The sequence below is a fragment of the Dromiciops gliroides genome, chromosome 3, assembly GCF_019393635.1.
Source record: "Dromiciops gliroides isolate mDroGli1 chromosome 3, mDroGli1.pri, whole genome shotgun sequence".
NCBI classification, from domain to species: domain Eukaryota; kingdom Metazoa; phylum Chordata; class Mammalia; order Microbiotheria; family Microbiotheriidae; genus Dromiciops; species Dromiciops gliroides.
Window position 1 is genome coordinate 528,776,358 of NC_057863.1, and position 19,296 is coordinate 528,795,653.

General features: G+C 38.7%; 1 protein-coding gene across 1 annotated transcript; it reads right to left on the reverse strand.

Moving 5' to 3' along the window:
* Window positions 1-846: 846 nt before the first annotated feature.
* On the reverse strand, window positions 847-5,240 carry SLN (sarcolipin). The gene is made up of 2 exons (XM_043997075.1): window positions 5,142-5,240; window positions 847-1,640 (listed from the first exon to the last, which is right to left on the reverse strand). Exon 2 carries the CDS (start codon window positions 1,574-1,576, stop codon window positions 1,481-1,483), a length of 96 nt encoding a protein of 31 aa, XP_043853010.1. The 5' UTR covers window positions 1,577-1,640; window positions 5,142-5,240; the 3' UTR covers window positions 847-1,480.
* Window positions 5,241-19,296: the final 14,056 nt, after the last annotated feature.

Below are 19,296 nucleotides of genomic sequence, written 5' to 3' on the forward strand. Positions count from 1 at the left end.
TACTGCGCATATTTTGTATGTACCTAATTATTAATATATTTTCACCTCTCTTTTCTTATCCCCAGCACTTAGCAACTTGCCTAATGCATTGTTGTTGTTCAGTTGTTTCAAGTCATATCTGATTCTTTGTGACGACATTTGGAGCTTTCTTGGCAAGGATACTAGAATAGTTTGCCATTTCCTTCTCCAGCTCATTTTACAGATGAAGAAACTGAGGTATACACTGTTAAGTGACTTGCCCATGGTCACACAGCTAGTAAATGTCTGGGGTCAAACTTGAACTCAAGAAGATGAGTCTTCCTGACTCCAGGCCTGGCACTCTATCCATTGCACCACCTAGCTGGCAGACCCAATATATAGTATTTAAATATTTATTAATTGGGGCAGCTAGGTGGCATAGTGGATAGAGCACCGGCTCTGGAGTCAGGAGTACCTGAGTTCAAATCCAGCCTCAGACACTTAACACTTACTAGCTGTGTGACCCTGGGCAAGTCACTTAACCCCAATTGCCTCACTTAAAAAAATGTTTATTAATTGATTGATTGTATCTGCCTATTAAATATAAGCTCCCTGAGGGTTGGGATTATCTCCTTTTTGGTTTTTTCATCATTGGCACATAATACAATAAAGTCACAAAGTAGGTGCTTAATCAGTACTGGGTGTTGAATAAATAAGTGCCTGACACAGAAGATGCTTAATAAATGCTTATTGGTTTATTGATTGAATAGGGAGTCATTGAAGATTTTTTTAAGTAGTAGATACTTAATACAAGGTCTGTTGGCTTTGTTTTTAAATTTAGCAGAAGTGACTTGTCCATGCCCACTCAGGACCAGATCCCGGTTCTCTTCCCAGTGTAGATCCCTCTCCACTGACTAATCCCAGGTTGTAGTCAGAAGATATGATGTTAGTAGAAAGTAAAGAGAATGGCAAATGATGTTTTTCAAGTTTTTCAATTTTTATTTAAATGGAAGCCATAGTGACTAATTACATCACTTTTTTTCTACCAGAGAGTTGATTCTTAATTTGATTTAGAAACAGCATTGGGGAGAGAGGCTGGCAAAGGGGCTGACGCATAGGGAGCTGTGGAGGGACGGAAATGGCACATGGTACAATCCAGTTTCACAATGATCCCCACTTCAAACAGGTAGTTTTTATCAATATCCGTGGTTTCAGGAAACAACCAATGCTCACTTGAAAACAACTTTGGCCAAACTTTTGTCAAAGGAATTTTGGGAAAAATAAATCACATTGCCACAGATCAAAAGAAGCCTGGATCACAGCCCTAGAGCCCTAGACCACAGCATTAGCACGGGACAGAGATGATTCTGCAGTGGGAAAACACTCGACCTATCCTAGTGACATCCAGGTATACGTAATCGCAGGCAAGGGCACCCTAAGGCATACAGCAGCACAGGAGAGCTCCCATGTTCTTGAGGGTTCTTCTGTGCTGGCCAATCCCAGAGACTCCAGCTTCAGCCTCTTAGTATTGATACGATCTCACCAGCAGCCACATGAGGATCACAGTTATGAGAACCACTGTGAAGTTGAGAAACAGCTCCCTCGTGGATCTCTCCATGCTCAAAATGGATCAACAGGAATCTGGACAGAACCTTCCTGGGCAACTGCCTGTCCTTTGCCTCCTGTATGTAAACAAAGAAAGAAACACACACACTGAGACTCTAGAGCCCCTTAGATTGCTTGGAGTGAATGCTATTTCTTTCTTAGAAGTTTATGGATGCAGTTCCAAAGCCGGGAGTACAGAACAGTTTCCCACCTTCTCCAATGTCTGAGATTTTGCAAACATCACATCCATATAATCCTGAAAACACCTCTCACAGAATAGCCAATCCTAGGGAGTAAGTGCTAAATTTGGATTGCACTCCTATTTTAATAAGAGTTTGTGCCACCTAATTTTAGCCATATTGCATTAAGATTACAAGCTTCTCAAACAAGGTTGGGGGTGGGGCTTTATCTTGATGTCACATGTTGCACAGTGTCTGATGTATTTTGGGGGTGCTTAAGAAATATTAAAGGATAGTATCATACTAACACACTTTATGCATTTGATCATATCCAATCACTTACTAACCACACATGATGTAGATGACACGATGGCTATATAGTCTCTCCACATAAACCAAATAAATTGGGACAGCTATAATTAGGCAATGTTAAAGGCAAGACCTGAATCCAAATCCTCTGAGTCCAGAACCATGATTACTCTCTCTATAGGCCACCAAAAATAACAAAAACCAAAAAGTCAATTCTGTTGTTGTTTTTTTTAAAATCCGTTAGATAAAGGAATACAAGGGCAACTTATAAGGTAAAGCAATGTAAAAATAGAAGATATCAATAAAAATTTATTTTAAAAATAACAGTTAAATTAACATCTTCATTAGATTTATTTTTCTGCTCAACTAACTAATAGAAGAATGAAAGGGAAAGAATATTGGATTTGAAGTCAGAAGACCTAGGTTCAAATCCCACCATTCCATTTTACAAACTACATGACCTAAGTCCCAACACTTGAACTCTGTAAGCCTTCATTTTTCAGTTGCAAATTAAGAATGATAAGACCTACCCTTCCTACCTAACCGGGTGGTTGTATGGATCAAATAAGAACATATTTGTAAAGTTCTACTGAATATCTGCTGCCATTTTTATTCTGTCATCTTAAAGATAGCAGTGGGTTAGTTGAACTTCTTGGAGGCAAAGGTAATCATTCTAATACCTTAGATGTGTGGGGGCAATTTATAGTTTTCAGAGAATTTTTACATACTCATCTCATTTAATACTCATGACAACCTTATAATGCAGGCTGTGTAAGTATCATCCCAGGTTTCCAATTGAGAAAACAGAGTCTGAGAGAGATTGAATAATTGGTCTAAAGTTCACTCACTTAGCAAGAGAGGCAGTGTGACATGGGAAGAGAACTGGATTTGATGTCAGAGGACCTGGATGACCTTGGGCAAATCACTTTGCTTTTTTGGGTCTCAGTTTCCTCCACTGTAAAATGAATGGGGCTAGATAAATTATTTCTAAGGTCCCTTTCAGCTCTAGATCTTGAATACAAGCACTGAGCTTTAACCAAGCCCATTTCTTGAACAGAACTGAATATGACAATAGTCAATCTAAAAAAATGATTTGAGGTCAGATAAACTATGAGGGCCTTTCCAGCTCTGAAATGCTGTGATGACTGACTTCTGGGATTAACAAGTTTAGTAGAATAGAATAACTGTAAATTCCCAACAGAGCATTCTCTTCTGATAGGCTGGCTGACATATTGCCTCTTTCTTGATGTTTATCTTGCAGAATTACTTGCTTTTGGAGAGTGACCTTGAATAGACTTATTACTATGCATCATAAAGCATCTTGCATTCTCGTAGTTGAAAACAATTTTTAAAGTATTTTCATCATTAAACCTAAGAAAATGTAGTGCAAGGGCACTTTCCTTGGAAACCAACAAAATATTGAAAGTTATCAGACTGACAGTTTTTAAGAACTCCTTAGGTCATTTTCACATAGCCATCTTTCCTCATGTGGCATGAAGCAAAGTCAGTAAGAACTCAGGGTGGCAAACTTTCATTTCCTAACACATTACCTTCAAGAGTTTAGCACCAGTCCTAGCATATACATTTAAAGACTAAACATGTGGTATCATTGGTATTACTATTGCTGCTGAGTTGTTTCAATCGTGTCTGACTCTTTGTGACTCCATTTTGGGGTTTTTTAGCGAAGATACTGGAGTGGGTTGCCATTTCCTTCTCCAACTCATTTTATAGATGGGGATACTGAGGCCAACAGGGTTAAGTGACTTGCCCAGGGTCACAAAACTAGTGTCTGAAGCCAGATTTGTAATTAGAAAGAGCAGTCCTCCTTACTCCAGAATCAGCACTTTATCCACTATGCAAGATAGCTGCCCATCATTGGTATAAGGAATTCCTAGATGAGGAAACTCCCATTGCCAACGAAAGATGGTCACTTTAATTAATAGTTTTAGCGAGTTGCTTAGATTATTGTTCAAGGTCACATAGCCAGTATGTAGAAGAGGCAGGACTAGAACCCAAGGTTTCCTATCTCTGAGACCTGTGACTCCCTATCCACTACACTATACTGTCTCTCATCTGACATAGAGTAGGTGCTTAATAAATGCTTCTTTTTTTTTAAGGTGAGGCAATTGGGGTTAAGTGACTTTCCCAGGGTCACACAGCTAGTAAGTGTTAAGTGTCTAAGGCCGGATTTGAACTCAGGTACTCCTGACTCCAGGGCCGGTGCTTTATCCACTGTGCCACCTAGCTGCCCCCTTAATAAATGCTTCTTGACTGATTGATTTAAGGGCAATTTTCATCACCTTTCAAACCCTACCCAGAGTCCAGTTCACAATCTTCATGCCTGATGCCAAGCCATCCAATCTCACTTGTGTGTCCTATCTTGGGCTCATAGATTTGGGATTGGGAGGGCCCTTAGAGGTCATCTAGTCCAACCGCCTCATTTTACAGGGGAAGAAAAGGAAGCAAAAGTGACACAGGTGCAGAGCCAGCAATCAAACCCATGTCCTCAACCCCAAATCCTGCACACTTTGTACTATACCTCACTGCCTCTTGATGTAATGATCTCCCCAGTAAGGAAATAGGCTTATAGATTTAGAACTGGAAGGGACCTCAAAGGTCTAGTCTAATGCCCTCATTTTAGAGAAGAGGAAATAAGACCTAGAGAAGAGGAATGATTGCCCAAGGACACATGGCAGATCTGGGATTCAAATACTCTTTCCACTGAACCACACTGTCTCTCATGAAATATGGATGAAAAGGAAATCCAGAAAACCTTGAATGAGTAAACAAATGCAGTCACTAAATGATTTTGAATGGAAATTTTGAGAGGATTATCATCTATTATTTTAGGGCAAAACTCCAAGGGAGAAAGGAAATATAAAAAAGAAAAGGGAAAAATAACCTCAAACCACATGGAAAAAAATTGTTATTCACCTTATAAGGAATATTAAGTATATAATGTTTATTTCCTCTAAGCACATTTTTCAAAATCAATTCTCATTTACAATCATTATCATTTACAACTTTTACACCCTCACACACATGCATGCAGACTATCAACATAAACATTAAGTGACAATTCTTTATTACCAGGAGAGGAGAAATGATGCACCCTGGGCTGGGTCTTGATCCTGAGCCTTTGCTCTGCTCTCGCTGCCTTCCCAATGCAGTCTGGACTCCCAGTCTCTGAGCAGCAACTAAAGTAGTCAGCCCCAGGGAGGAGGGTCACAAGTGTGGTGGCAGAGTGATGTCATTAACCAAGCATTTCCAAGGAGTAACCTGGACAGATGGGTGGCTATTTGTGCTTTGGGGGGCCGGAGGGTTGTACTGATTTACACATGACAGTTCTGTCCTTTGCTATCAATTGCTATTAAAATCACAGAGACCTCAAAAAATGTTCTTTTCCCCATTGGCTTTTGCAGGGCTTGATTTAGGGCTTTCACTGATTCCTCCTCCAAAAGGTTTTTTAACAAATAAGGGCTGCTGGGTTTGATTTTGAGACTCACAAACTAAGAAAAGGATTAAGATTAGCCCTGGAGGGGCGGCTAGGTGGCACAGTGGATAAAGCACTGGCCCTGGATTCAGGAGTACCTGAGTTCAAATCTGGCCTCAGACACTTGACACTAGCTGTGTGACCCTGGGCAAGTCACTTAACCCCCATTGCCCTGCAAAAAATAAATAAATAAACAAACGAATAAATAAATGAATGAATGAATAGATAAATAAATAAACAAATGAATAAATGAATGAATGAATGAATAGATAAATGAATAAATAAATAAATAGATAGATAAATAAGTAAATAAATAAATAAATGAAAAGATTAGCCCTGGAACAGGACATTTGGATGTTATGCACCAACTCTGACACCAGGAATGGAACTGAGCATTAGAACACCACTCCAGGATTGAACTATTTGAACCAGAAAGTTCTTGCCCAGTCCTGAATGAAGTCATCTTTAGTTTTTTCAGAACTGACTAAAGGCTGGACAATATACTAGTATTTGCACCTGTTGCTGCCTGATAGTTCAACTCTGGTTTTCTCTGTGGAGACTAATATATATTTTAATCTTAGACAACTGTGGAAAATGTGATTGGTAGCCTTTTGTAACAAGAAAGGTTATTAATATATCTCTGTAGTAAAAACTCACTTAGTTGGACAAGTTGGAAGAAAAGCTAGCCAAGATTCATAAAAAGAATGTTTTCTGCTCAGTCAGTGTAGGGAATCTCCAGACCTTTTTCCACAAGATGCTAGAGGTTTGCCTGGTTCACTGAGAGGTTAAATGACTTACAAATAGTCACATAGCTAGAATGTGTCTGAAGGAGGACTTAAACCCAGATATTTCTGACTCTAAATCCAGCCCTTTCTCTATCACAACAAGTTGCTGCTCAGGCAGAACTATGAATTATAGAGTATCTGTTTAAGTGATACTTTTTATTACTTTAAATAACTATGGAGAATAGTTCATAGGTTACTTAGGTTATCTGATCCAAACTAACAACTCTACAATGTAGGTTGGGTAAATGATAATGATAGTTAAGTGGAGCAGTGGACAAAGCATTAAGCCTAGAGTCAAGAAGCCCTCAACTTCCTGAGGTGGTACCTATGTCCAAGGGTTATTGTGAGAATAAAATGAGATGATATTTGTAAAGAGTTCTTCCACCTTTAAAATCCTATATTAATGCTAGCTATACCCATTGTACCTATGAGGAAACTGGGGTCTGTTTTATAAAGGTTTATCCAGGTCATTTAACCTACAACCTACAAGTAACTACAAGCAACTCTCTCTTTTTTTTTTTTTTTTTTGGCAACTCTCTTAAGGTGCCCTTCTGCTTTGGTAGAAAGTTTCCTCTTCCAGTAGTTCCCCATACCATTGAAATTGCAAATCCAATTCCTAGCCCTTATTGTTTTCTTTTACATACTTATCTCATTTGAGCCTCCTAACAACCCTGTAAGATAGGTGCTATTATTAATCCCTTTTGACCGATAAGGAAATTGAGACTCAGAGATGTTTAGTGACTTATCTGCAGTCACACAGCCAGTAAATTTCAGAGCTGAGATTTGAATCCAGGTTTTTCTTGACTCTAAATTCAGCATTCTTTTCATAACAGCACCCCTATCATGTTTGTATGTTTGTTTGTTTAGTCATTTTTCAGTCACAGCCTACTCTTCGTGATCCCATTTAAGGTTTTCCTAACAAAGATACTTCCTTCCCAGCTCATTTTACAAATGAAGCAACTGAGGGAAACAGGGTTAAATGACTTGTCCAGGGTCACACAGCTAGCAAGTGACTGAGGAAAATTTTGGATTCAAGAAGATGAATCTTTCTGACTTTAGGCTGGGCATTCTATCCACTGCACCACTTAACAGCACCCTCCCATTTTACAGATGAGGAAACTAAGGCTCAGAAAAGTAAGCCATTTTCCTAAATTCTCATTGCTGGTAAATGAAAGAGCTTCAGATTTTAAATCCTTTGCCCTGAATAAATAGAGGAAGTAGAACTAGACTGACAGTCTTCAATTACCTAAACTGTAATAGTGTTCCCCTTTGGAAGTTAAGGAACTCAAAACATTGAAATGTAAAGGGGTAGCCTTTTTAGAGGCAAAGGAAATAGTCTACTTCTCATAAAGGGTCTTAGTCTTAAATAGTTCAATTGCTGGGGCAGCTAGGTGGAGCAGTGGATAGAGCACCAGCCCTGGATTCAGGAGGACCTGAGTTCAAATTCTGTTCAGACCCGTGACACTAGCTGTGTGACCTTGGGCAAGTCAATTAACCCCAATTGCCTCACCCAAAAAAACCAAAAAAATAAAAATAGTTCAATTGCCTATGAAAAGGCCAATGAGACTAGTAACTTTCTCCACAGAACAGATCACTCATCTACCTAAGACCCAATGGGAATATGGCTGATCATCATAAATAGAGAGACTAAAACTGAGGAAAGTCACCCATGAACCAGGAAGATATAGTAAACAGGGGAGGTTAAACCTCTCCTACCTCTTTCCTGGAGGTCAGAGTCTAGTCTCTGAAGTAATTAACAAGGAAAGGCTTCTGCCAATCCTAGGCTAAGGGTCACTGCTCTTTCTGAAAGAGACTCATGGCACTCCAGCTGAAGACAGGATAGCACCACACAGCCAAGCCTGTGGCTGAAGGTGGTAAGAGACTGTAACTATCCAGGAGAAAGCAACTGCTGGGTGTCCAGCAGCTTGACCTTTTCAACAGAGATGCTATGGTGAAGAGCTCAGTGCTCACACAAACCACCAAAGCCATTCTGAAAGCAGCTGCCCAAGAGCTAAATGACCTGCCCATTTTGGCCAAGATGCAGCTGGATCTAGCAACCAAGCTAGCTGTCTGGTCTGTCCCAGCAGTTGCAGAGCCCAGTGAAGAGTCAGCTCAGTAACCAAGCAACCTGCTTGACCCATTCCAATAGTGAATTGGCCTATTCATCCAAGATACCATACTTTGCAAGGAATCATTTCAGTTGAGCACAGAAGCAACTTTTCATCATCAGTGCTATGCTCTACAGCAGACTTCATGAGGACCCTCCAGAAGTCAAAGCAAACAAAATAGAGAAAACAAACAAAAAATCACGACCCTGCAGATCCAGATTGGTGAGTTGACTTGGCTATGCATATGCCCCATACATGTATCACACTACCACTGTACTTTACATTTGTGCCTATTCTTTCCCCTCACAGACTCTGTGTGTCGTTGAGGGATAGTATACACTATGTTTTAAAGGAAATGCTTTGTAACTTTTCATCTTGGTATGTTTCCAAGTAAATGTTTTTCTTTGTTGAAGAATTGATTATACTGTCTAATTGTTAAAGGTAAGCAGACAAGTAAGAGCTCAAAAGCTAGTGGTGTAAAGAGGCTAGCCATCCTTGGGACCTCCTCTAGAACCATGCTCAGGGCTGCCCCTAGAATCTGGAAAGTAGTAGCAGCTTCCTCTCTGGGGACCCAGCCTGCTTAGTGCCAGTGTGGGTTGAGGGAATTATACCAGATGAAGTGTTACATAATGATTAGATGTAACTGATAATGAATATAACCATTTTATATATTTAAATGTTTGATTCTAAAGACTTTGAGCATTGTTGAAAGAAGTTTGTTCTCTTAAATACTCTAAAGATACTCCTTATAATCATCTATATATTACAATTTTATTAGACAAAACCCTTATTCATTAAGACTGCAGAATAAATCAGGTTCCTACATAATCAGTTTACAAATTTATTCTATCCAAATTGCCATAACAGATTATCCCTGAATATAAATGATACCTCTAAAATAAGGTCTCTCTGAAAAGAGATGTATGTATGTGTATAATAGGCTATGTGAATAATAAAAAGAGAGCTAGCCTTGGGGTTTAGAAGGTCTAAGTTCAAATCTAGACTCTGACATATGTATTATGCATATAGATCTTATATGTATATTATATATATATATTATATGCACACATATATACAACCATATACACATGTATATATATTTATATATATAATATGATTGTATGACCCTGGGCAAATCACTTACCCTTTAAATGTTCTAGACAACTGAGATTATAAATGTCAGAGAACTGAATTTGTAGGGGAATTTCCTCTTTGAAAAGGTTCTTTATTGGGGCAGCTATGTGGCACAGTGGATAAAGCACCAGCCCTGGATTCAAGAGGACCTGAATTCAAATCTGGCCTCAAGACACTTGACACTTACTAGCTGTGTGACCTTGGGAAAGTCATTTAACCCTCATTGCCCTGCCCCAAAATAAAATAAAATGAAATGAAAGGTCTCTTTATCAATAAGATGACAGGTGTCCATATCTATATATTTCTAAATGTGCTCATGTAGAAGCATTTGTACTTTCATGTGGAAATATCACATTAAATTAACATGAAATATATTCACTATCAAAATGAGGGGTTTTTTAACATTTCTTTCCACTTAAATGAATGTTTTATTCATTTTATCATCACTTTTTCTCTCTTGAACAGTTTGTTCAATATCCAGATTGTTGACAAAGATGATGTCTACCATCTGGACATCATTCTCCTTTCCAAGGAAAGCTTCTAACCTCACTCCATCATCCCATCTGCCACATTAGGGCTACCTCTTTCATTACTGTTTTCTAAACTATTCATGAAATCATAGCTTTAGATCAGGAAGGGATCTTAGAAGACATCTAGCCCAATTCTCTAATTTAATAGACAAGGAAACTGAGGCCCAAAGAGCTTAAATGACTTACCCAAGGTTACTCAAGTAGCAAGAGATAGGGCTCATATTTGAACCCACATTCTCTGACTCTAAATCCAGCACACTTTCTGCTATACCATAGAGGCTCCATATTTCCAATAGTACTACATTTCAACACTAGAAAAATTCACAACTAATAGTGTACCATCTGGCAGACTCACTTTCATTGTTCTCTTATTCCTGACCATGCTACAAAGGGTGGTATTACAAGCTACATTCAGGTTTTTTACAAGGCCAGATTTAGAGGGAAGCAGAAGAATTGTGATCTATATTTGGACCAATATGGTAATGAAAGTTTACTCTAATTCATACACAGAGAAACCTGCATGTGTTTGTATTACCAGATGCACATTTTCCATTATTCTTCAAAGCTTAGTGACATTATTAAAGGGAACATACCACTCTCTGTGTCTTCATTATAATATAAGCCCAATATGGTCCAGTGAATTTATTTTCCTCCAGCGATGGGCAATCTTGATACAGCTTCTGTCACCACCCGCCTTGTAATAAGATAGCATCCTGGAGTGACAGAAAGTGAGTAATAATTTTAGTACAGTCAAACATTCACAACTAGTTAGTTGCCATCTGGCAGATTCCTCACATACAATCTTCATCTTTTGACTCTGAGCCTTTGCCTGGCTGTTCCAAATTCATGTAGTAACCTCCTTCCTCCTCTCCACCAAATCCAACTCCTTGTCTCTTTTACATTACTTTTTATGCAGGTATTTTTCTCATTGTATAAAGTTAAGGTAAACCAGGATTTATGAGGAAAATGACAAGCCAGAATTAAGAAACACTTCTCTTGATCACTGTTTATACAAATTGTTTACACTACAACATATCTATGTAGGTAGCACTTATATTGTGGTAGTCTGAATATAAATTATTGGCATATTATATTTAATGCATAATACAGTATGGCTACATATATGATTCCAAAACAAGTATTAATTCTATTAATTCAACTGAAAAGCTGCTCAATTCAAGGTGTACTGGGGAAAAAATTATCAGACTGCTGCTGGTCAGATCAAATGAATGACTCAATTAAATTTAAAACAATCTATCTAGTTGCCCCACTAAATATTTATCAAAATCTGAATCAGGGACGTTGAAGTCACCTATTATTATTGTGCTACTATCTATGTCTTCTTGTAATTTAGTAAATGTTTCCTTTATAAATTTAGATATTATGGCATTTAGAATATATAAGTTTAATATTGGTATTGGTTTGTTGAATTTGGTTCTTTTCAGCATAATGTGCTTTCCTTGCTTATTCCTATTTATATTATGAATTTTTGTCTTTTCCTTTATGTCATAGAATTATTACAACTCCTGTTCTTTTGGATTTACCTGATGGATATATATTTTATTTCCTATCTTCTCATTTTTATTCTGTGTATGTCTTTTCTGTGTTTTTTCCCCCTAAGTGATCGATTGTAGGTTATCACTCTATCCACTCTCTCATTCTCTTTAATTCTAATGGCTTTTAAAAAATCTCTTCACAATTGTGTTTGCCTCCATTTTTCTCTATTATTGCCTTTTCTGAATTGGGATTTTGTTGTTATTTTTACCTTATAAGATTTTTACTTATTTTACAATTATTTTTATTTCATTTATTTATTTACAAATATTTTTTACTTAATTTACTTTAAGATAACCCTATTTTCACAGACACCCTTCCCTTCACTCTCCTATTTGTCGGTCCTTTCCCTAATATTGTAGTTTTATTTAATTTATTGGTTCCTTGTTGTTTAGTTCATTCTTTCCCTCTTTCCTCCCCTCTTTTCTCCCTTCTCAGCTAAATAATTAATTAAAAATCCCCTCTTTTCTTCCTCTTCAACTTTTTTTGTTTGTTAGAGGTTTTTTGTTTGTTTTGTTTGTTTTTTAAATTTTCTGCACCTTTTCTAGAAGAGGTTTCTTTGCTTTATTCTTTTCATTAATTCTCTTCCCTTTCTGTCTGTTCAAAATTTTTTTTATAATTGGAATCATGGTCTTTATATATTTTTATTACTTCTTCAGGCTCTTTATATTCAGCCTGGGATTAAAGTTTCTGAAATACCAAGTTTGAGTTCCCTCTTCTAAACAATTTATGTTATTGTCTTATAGATCTTACCCTCTCCACCCTTATTTCTCTTGTGCTTCACTCAAAGTATGAATTCTCGCATGAGGCTACCCCCATGGACTCCCCATAATCATTTTCTTTCCCATTTGTTTTGAAATATCCTCTGTAGATCCATGCTTTCCCATCATTCTTGATGCTGGTTGTTTCCAGGAACTAAGATTCCACCTTCTCTTGGGGCAGGATGTTGTCTATAGAGGTACAATCCCGTACTCAAATTTTTGTTTCTACAGAGAAGTTACCTGCAGGAAGTCTGGCTAGACAAAAAAAAAAAAAAAAAAAAAAGAGTGTATGCTGGCTGAAGCAGGCACTATAGAATGCATAGTGCTTTGTTAGACATGGAAGACGTCAAGGTCATCCACTGAGACCCTGACTTTTGTCTTGCTACCAGACTTCAACTACTCTAGAAGAGAGAACGAGGTTGATGACTTTGTGCAACTCTGTGTCACTTAAATCCAATTCACACACAAGTCAAGATATCACCCATGATGTCATTGGTCCCCTTCAAAAAAGAACAACAGTAGGGGGCAGCTAGGTGGTGCAGTGGATAGAGCACCAGCCCTGGAGTCAGGAGGACCCAAGTTCAAATCTGGCCTCAGACACTTGACTTACTAGCTTGACTTACTAGCTGTGACCCTGGGCAAATCACTTAACCCTCATTACCCGACAAAAACAACAACAACAAAACAAAAAAAAACACAAATGCCCAGCAACCACTCTCAAAGAAAGTAATCTCCCTGAGCACAAAATCCCTGGAAGTTATACCAATTGTAAAGTCCCTATCTCCTATTACAAATTATATGATTTCCAGGGCAGCTAGGTGGCACAGTGGATAGAGCACTGGCCCTGGAGTCAGGAGGACCTGAGTTCAAATCCGGCCTCAGACACTTAACACTAAATGGCTGTGTGACCTTGGGCAAGTCACTTAACCCCAATTGCCTCACCAAAAAACAAAACAAAACAAAACAAATTATACCATTTCCTCCTTGGGTGTGTTCTTCAGTGAGACCCCTTTTTCAATTCCTCTCTTTGCCACCTTGCTCATTCTCCTGTGGCTTCTCTTCTTTTGGAGAGACTACATGAGTTACTTTCCTTTGTTGTTTACCATTGGATTAATAAAGCTTTCTATCCCTTCTATCTTTTACCTTTGCTATCGCCTTTTATACACTCTCCCATTCTGTAGCTTAGTCCCACAGAATACATTGATTCATTTGGGAGAGGTTTGGTCCATGGTTTTTCAGGCCTGTTCTTCTACTACCATTGTATCTTTTTCTTCAAGTTCCAACTTTTATCCCCTTGTGAACTTTTAGAAAGAAATTTGTTAATGGATCCTCTGTTGGCATTTTTTGAGGAGGCAGTTGGGGCTAAGTGACTTGCCCAGGGTCACACAGCTAGTATGTGTCAAATATCTGAGTCCAGATTTGAAAGCAGGTCCTCCTGACTCCAGGGCTAGTGCTCTATCTGTTTTGTTTTGTTTTGTTTTTTAAGCTGATAGGTGTCTTTCTTTTTTTATATATTTCATCTTTTGTTGTCTCTCATGATGGGGTAATTTATAGCATTACTGATATCCTTAACTTCAAGACCAGGCAGCCTTACATACTGATGCCCTGCCCTATTTCCCTCTATTCTTTAGTTCTCTCGCTGAGTGAGGCCACTCCAAGTAGAGAATGGTCCCACTGTCCAACACATACTTTCTTCTTCTGCAAATGGCTATGACAATATTGAGGTCCACTGCTTATTGTCACAGATGTTGGGATGCAGACAGAATGTACTGTCACTGATTGTCAGGGAAATTAATAAGTGTGTCCCAGGGCACAATCCACTAGGTCAGATTGTGTATCATGAAGGATTGTAGAAGTTGTTGGGGGCTAGGAATTTTAAGTGGATAGGTTAGGGACTACTGTTCTACACTGTTAATTCATAAGACTATTACATTGTTCAGCTTCTTGGTTTTTTTATCCTGTAGAGACAACTGTAATTGCTCCACCTCTAGGACATAATTCATCTTTTAGAGATTTTTGAGAGTGTGGATTAGAGAAAATATCTATTCCTCCACCTTATTGGTCATGTGACCTGGAAGTTTGCCTCTTTAAATATAAACTGAGTTAGATTATTCTATCCAAAGAGATGTGGGGATTTCACATAATGACAAGCCATTTCATAGAGTTGACAAAAGGGTATTGATGACTGTGTCATAGAAGCTGGGGTTAAAGGCAGAAAAGGCAAAATTCTAGTCTTCTATCACTTCACCCTTCTTTTTTGCAGAAAAATGAAACTTACCCACAAGCCATATGGAAAATATTTGAAGGATCTCTGGGCTTGTCATAGGAGATAGGAGGCTAATTTGGTCCAGAATATAAGAATCAAATCCCAAATCTACTACACACACACATTACCTGTGTGACCTTGGACAAGTCATTTAATCTGTTTGGGCTTCAGTTTCTTGTACTATCTTTAGATCTAGGATGCTATGAAATGTTAAAACACCTAAAGGAAGACCTTTAACAATATTCATGGTGGGTTGTTGATCTATACCAGAGGAGGGAGTATCCACTTAAGTGAATTCTAGATCCATTAAAGTGTTTGTGTTAATTATCTGAGTGTGTAGGCACGATTTAACTGCATTAACTCTAGTCCCTATCCTTCACAGAAGCTAGGGAATAGACTAAACAGGCTCTGACCTTCTTTCTCAAGCTATGAACCCTAAACCTTAGGTAAACCCTGGAAAGAGTTAAGAATCAACATTTGACATTGAAGCTCTAACTGGCTCCTTTCCCAGTGTTAATAGATTTAACATCTTTTGTGGTTAAACACTATAGTCTTGGGGAAATGTTTTGCAAGATTAGAAATGGAAACAGCTTCTTCCCTCCTCCCCCCACCTTGATTTTGGAAATAAGAGCCTGAGTTTATTCGAGTCTGTGAATTCTACAATTTTATGACTTGCTGGGAAATTTCAGTGGTGACTTTTCAAGAGGTGTTAAGCTTCTGGCATATCACTGGTAATTAATAGCATTGGGCTCCATTCTCAGTGTCACATCTTCACATCCAGTGCCAAACTAGTTATTGTACTTGCCTGGGTAAGGATAGAAAATCTTTACTACCCTCCCTAACACTCTGCCCCATTAACAAAGAAAAATAGCTAAGGAAAATCAACCAATACAATGACAACGTTCAACAGTTTGTGTAATGATCAGTATCCATGATTTTCTTGCTCTCCTCCAAGGAAAAGAAGAAAGCATATTTCCTCGCTATTTTTTCCAAAGCCAAGATTTAGCCATACCTTCTTTCTGCAGTGAACAGCCAAGGTATTTCTTGTTTCTTCTGTTCCTCCCCCTCCCTACATCCCTGAGGTTGTAACTGGATACTGAAGACATACTCTGCAAATTACAGAAGTCTGAAAGTCAGGTTCCATAGCTAGAATATCATGCTAATTGAACTCTGCCCTGGTCAGACTACATCTGGAATATTATGTTCAGTTTGGGGCACTACACTTTAGAAAGGACACTGAGAGGGTTATGGAGGGGAGCAAGCAGAAGTAGGAGGCCTAGAATTCGTGCCATATGTGGATTGGTTGATAGAAATGTGAATGTTTTGCCTAGAGAAGAGAAGACTAAGTGTTAACATAGTAACTATCTTCAAGTGTATGAGCAGTTCTTATATGGAAGAAGTGGACTTGTTCTTCTTGGTCCCATAGGGCAAAGCCAGGAAAAAAATGGGTAAAATTGGAAAAAAAAGACACATTTTGAAGTTAAAGCTTTCTCAGCTTTTGGAACTTGGAGCTCTTCAAGGGTAGAATGGTTCCCATTACTGATTTCCTTCTCCTCTCTCCACAGGTTTTCAGGCAAAACCTAGATGATCATTTATTGGCTATGAGTTGAACCAGATGGCCTCTGAGGTACATTCCAACTCTGAGATTCAGTGACCCAGTATTGGCAGGTCCCATACAATCCCAGCCTTGCAAACATCTCCAGTCCCTTCCAAAGATTTCTACCTATTCTTCTCTTTATGGCAAGGAATGCAAAATATGACTATTAACTGATGTGACTGATATTTTAACTATAACCCTCATTTAAATGGTTTCTTCCAAAGATGTAAATCAACTAACTCAGTTTCATGTCTGTAACTTTTTCCTTGATGTCTTTTTTTTTTTTTTTTAGTGAGGCAATTGGGGTTAAGTGACTTGCCCAGGGTCACACAGCTAGTAAGTGTTAAGTGTCTGAGGCTGGATTTGAACTCAGGTACTCCTGAATCCAGGGCCAGTGCTCTATCCACTGTGCCACCTAGCTGCCCCTCCTTGATGTCTTATTGAAAGAAGAGGAAGTAGTATCATCACTAGATCCATCTGTCTCCCCAATTCCCCAATATTCACAGATAACATAACCATTTAAGAGGTGCAGAATAACATCTTGGTAAGTAGTTAGCTAGCAAGATTACACTCCTGGGGGAAACCCAAGAAGAATACCAAAGCCCTCTCTATCCAAGAAGACCTAGGAATAGAACTCCTCAAACTTCAGGAGGAGGAATCCCCTGCCAGAACATCTTTATAAACCAATGGAAAACTTCCTTTTGTCAAACTGGCACTAAAATGTCTAATCCGAGATCCAGAGAAGAAAGTTCATTGACTTTGTTTCCATGAAAGATACATGTATCTGAGTGTGTATGTGTGTGTGCATGTGCGTGTGCGTGTGCGTGTGTGTGTGCATGTGCATGTGCGTGTGAGAGAGAGAGAGAGGATCTGTGCATCTGTATTACCAAACAAAAGCCTAAGAAATCCTGGTATAGAATTGTGTAGCCTTTGCAGATCCACAGCTTCCTGACCCCTATATAGAATTCCAACAATATCAGAAAAGGGATTGAGGGGACATGAATACCTGTTGGTGATCAAGGTCTCACAAACTCTAAAGTAAGATCTAGACTGCAATAGCAGAAGTCCCTAAGGAACTCAAAAAGAAAAACATTTCAGAAAACATAGGTAATATTACTCCTCAGGGCAAGCCTTCTTGTGCAATGGCTAGATGATAGCCTTGGAACAAGGTTTTGTTAATATCAACTTACCATCAGTGATATGTTATCATTTAATTAGTGGTTAGGTAAGTTAACAATAAGGTTAAATTTAAATAGAATGATATGATTAAACCTAATTTAATAAAGGAACATGCATTAAGAGGCTGAGTACTAGGCTGGCTTTGGGGATGTGAAGAATACTAACTCATATTTGTATAATAATTTAAAGCTTGCAAAGAATTCTCACAATAATCCAATGAGACAGGTAATGCAAGTAGTGTTATCTCCATTTTATAGATAAGGAAATTGAGACTGTGCAAATTTAAATAAATTACTCAGAAATACATAGTTGAATAAGTAGTCAAGGTGAAGACAGTAAATCAGTCAACAAGCATTTATTAAATGCTTCCTGTGTGCCAATTAAATCAATAAGCATTTATCAAGTGCCTACTATATGCTGGGCACTGTGCTTTGGGCTAGAGATATAAAGAAAAGCAAAAACATGGTCCCTGCCCTCAAGGAACTCACATTGTAAAGAGGAAGACAACATATAAATAAGTAGGCAAATGTAGATAGATAGATAGAAAAATAGATGGATGGATGGATGGATAGATAGGTGATAGATGATAGAGAGATAGATGATGGATGGATAGATAGATGATAGATAGATGGTAGATAGATGGTAGGTTGGATGGATGGATGGATAGATAGGTGATAAATGAGAGAGAGAGAGAGAGATGATAGAGAGAGAGAGAGAGAGAGAGAGAGAGAGAGAGAGAGAGATGGAGAGATGGAGAGATGGAGAGAGATAGAGAGGGGGGAGAAACAGAGAGAGACAAGGACAGACACAGAGACACAGAGACACAGACTAGATAGAAATTAATATCAGAGGGAAGGCTCTTGGGGGAAGAGGAAGTATCTTCCCTGAGAAGAAAGAGAAAAGCCTCCTGCAGAAAGTAGGATTTGAGCTGTGCTTTGAAGGAATTCAGGAAAACAAGAAGACAGAGATAAGAAGGGAAAGTATTCCAGGTATGATGGGCAACCATTGCAAATGCATAGAGTTTGGAGGTAGAATGTTATGTCTGAGGAACAGCAAGTAGATGAGCGTTGACAGATTTTAGAATGTATAGAGGAGAATAAACTGCAAGAAGACTGGAAAAGTAGAAAGGGTCCATGTAGTCAGGGGCTTCAAATGCCAAACAGAGGGGGCAGCTAGATGACGCGGTGGATAGAGCATTGGCCCTGGATTCAGGAGGACCTGAGTTCACATCCAGCCTCAGACACTTGACACTTACTAGCTGTGTGACCCTGGGCAAGTGACTTAACCCCCATTGCCCCACCAAAAAACAAACCAACAAACCCCACAAAAACAAATGCCAAACAGAAGAATTTCTATTTTATCCTGGAGGTAATAGGGAATCATTGGAATTTGTGGAGGGTGGAGAGGTGGCAGTGTGGTTAACTCTGTTTTAGGAAAATCACTTCGGCAGCTTGAGTGGAGACATGAAGTAAGAAGACCAATTACAGCTTATTGCAATAGTTCAAGCAAAAGTTGGTGAGGGCCTAATAACTAGAGGGTGGTTGTGTAAGGGAGAGCAGGGAATGTATAAACTAGAGATGTTGCAGAGGTTAAAGTAATTTGTCCATAATCACAGAACTAACAAGTAAATAAGTCTCCTGAAAATAAGTACAGACCACTATCCATTATACCATGCTTCCTAATAAAGTGGACAAAGGTAATACTCCCTTAAGGTATTATTCTAATGGATGCTCATTGTTTGTGGAAAAGCACAAACCCAAGTGAACTTTAAGCATAAACTTCCCTAAAATGAAATAGACCAGGGGCAGCTAGGTGGCGCAGTGGATAAGCACCGGCCC

Coding starts and splice junctions, on each gene's coding strand:
- SLN (XM_043997075.1), bottom strand. CDS start 1,576: ATGGAGAGATCCACGAGGGAGCTGTTTCTCAACTTCACAGTGGTTCTC.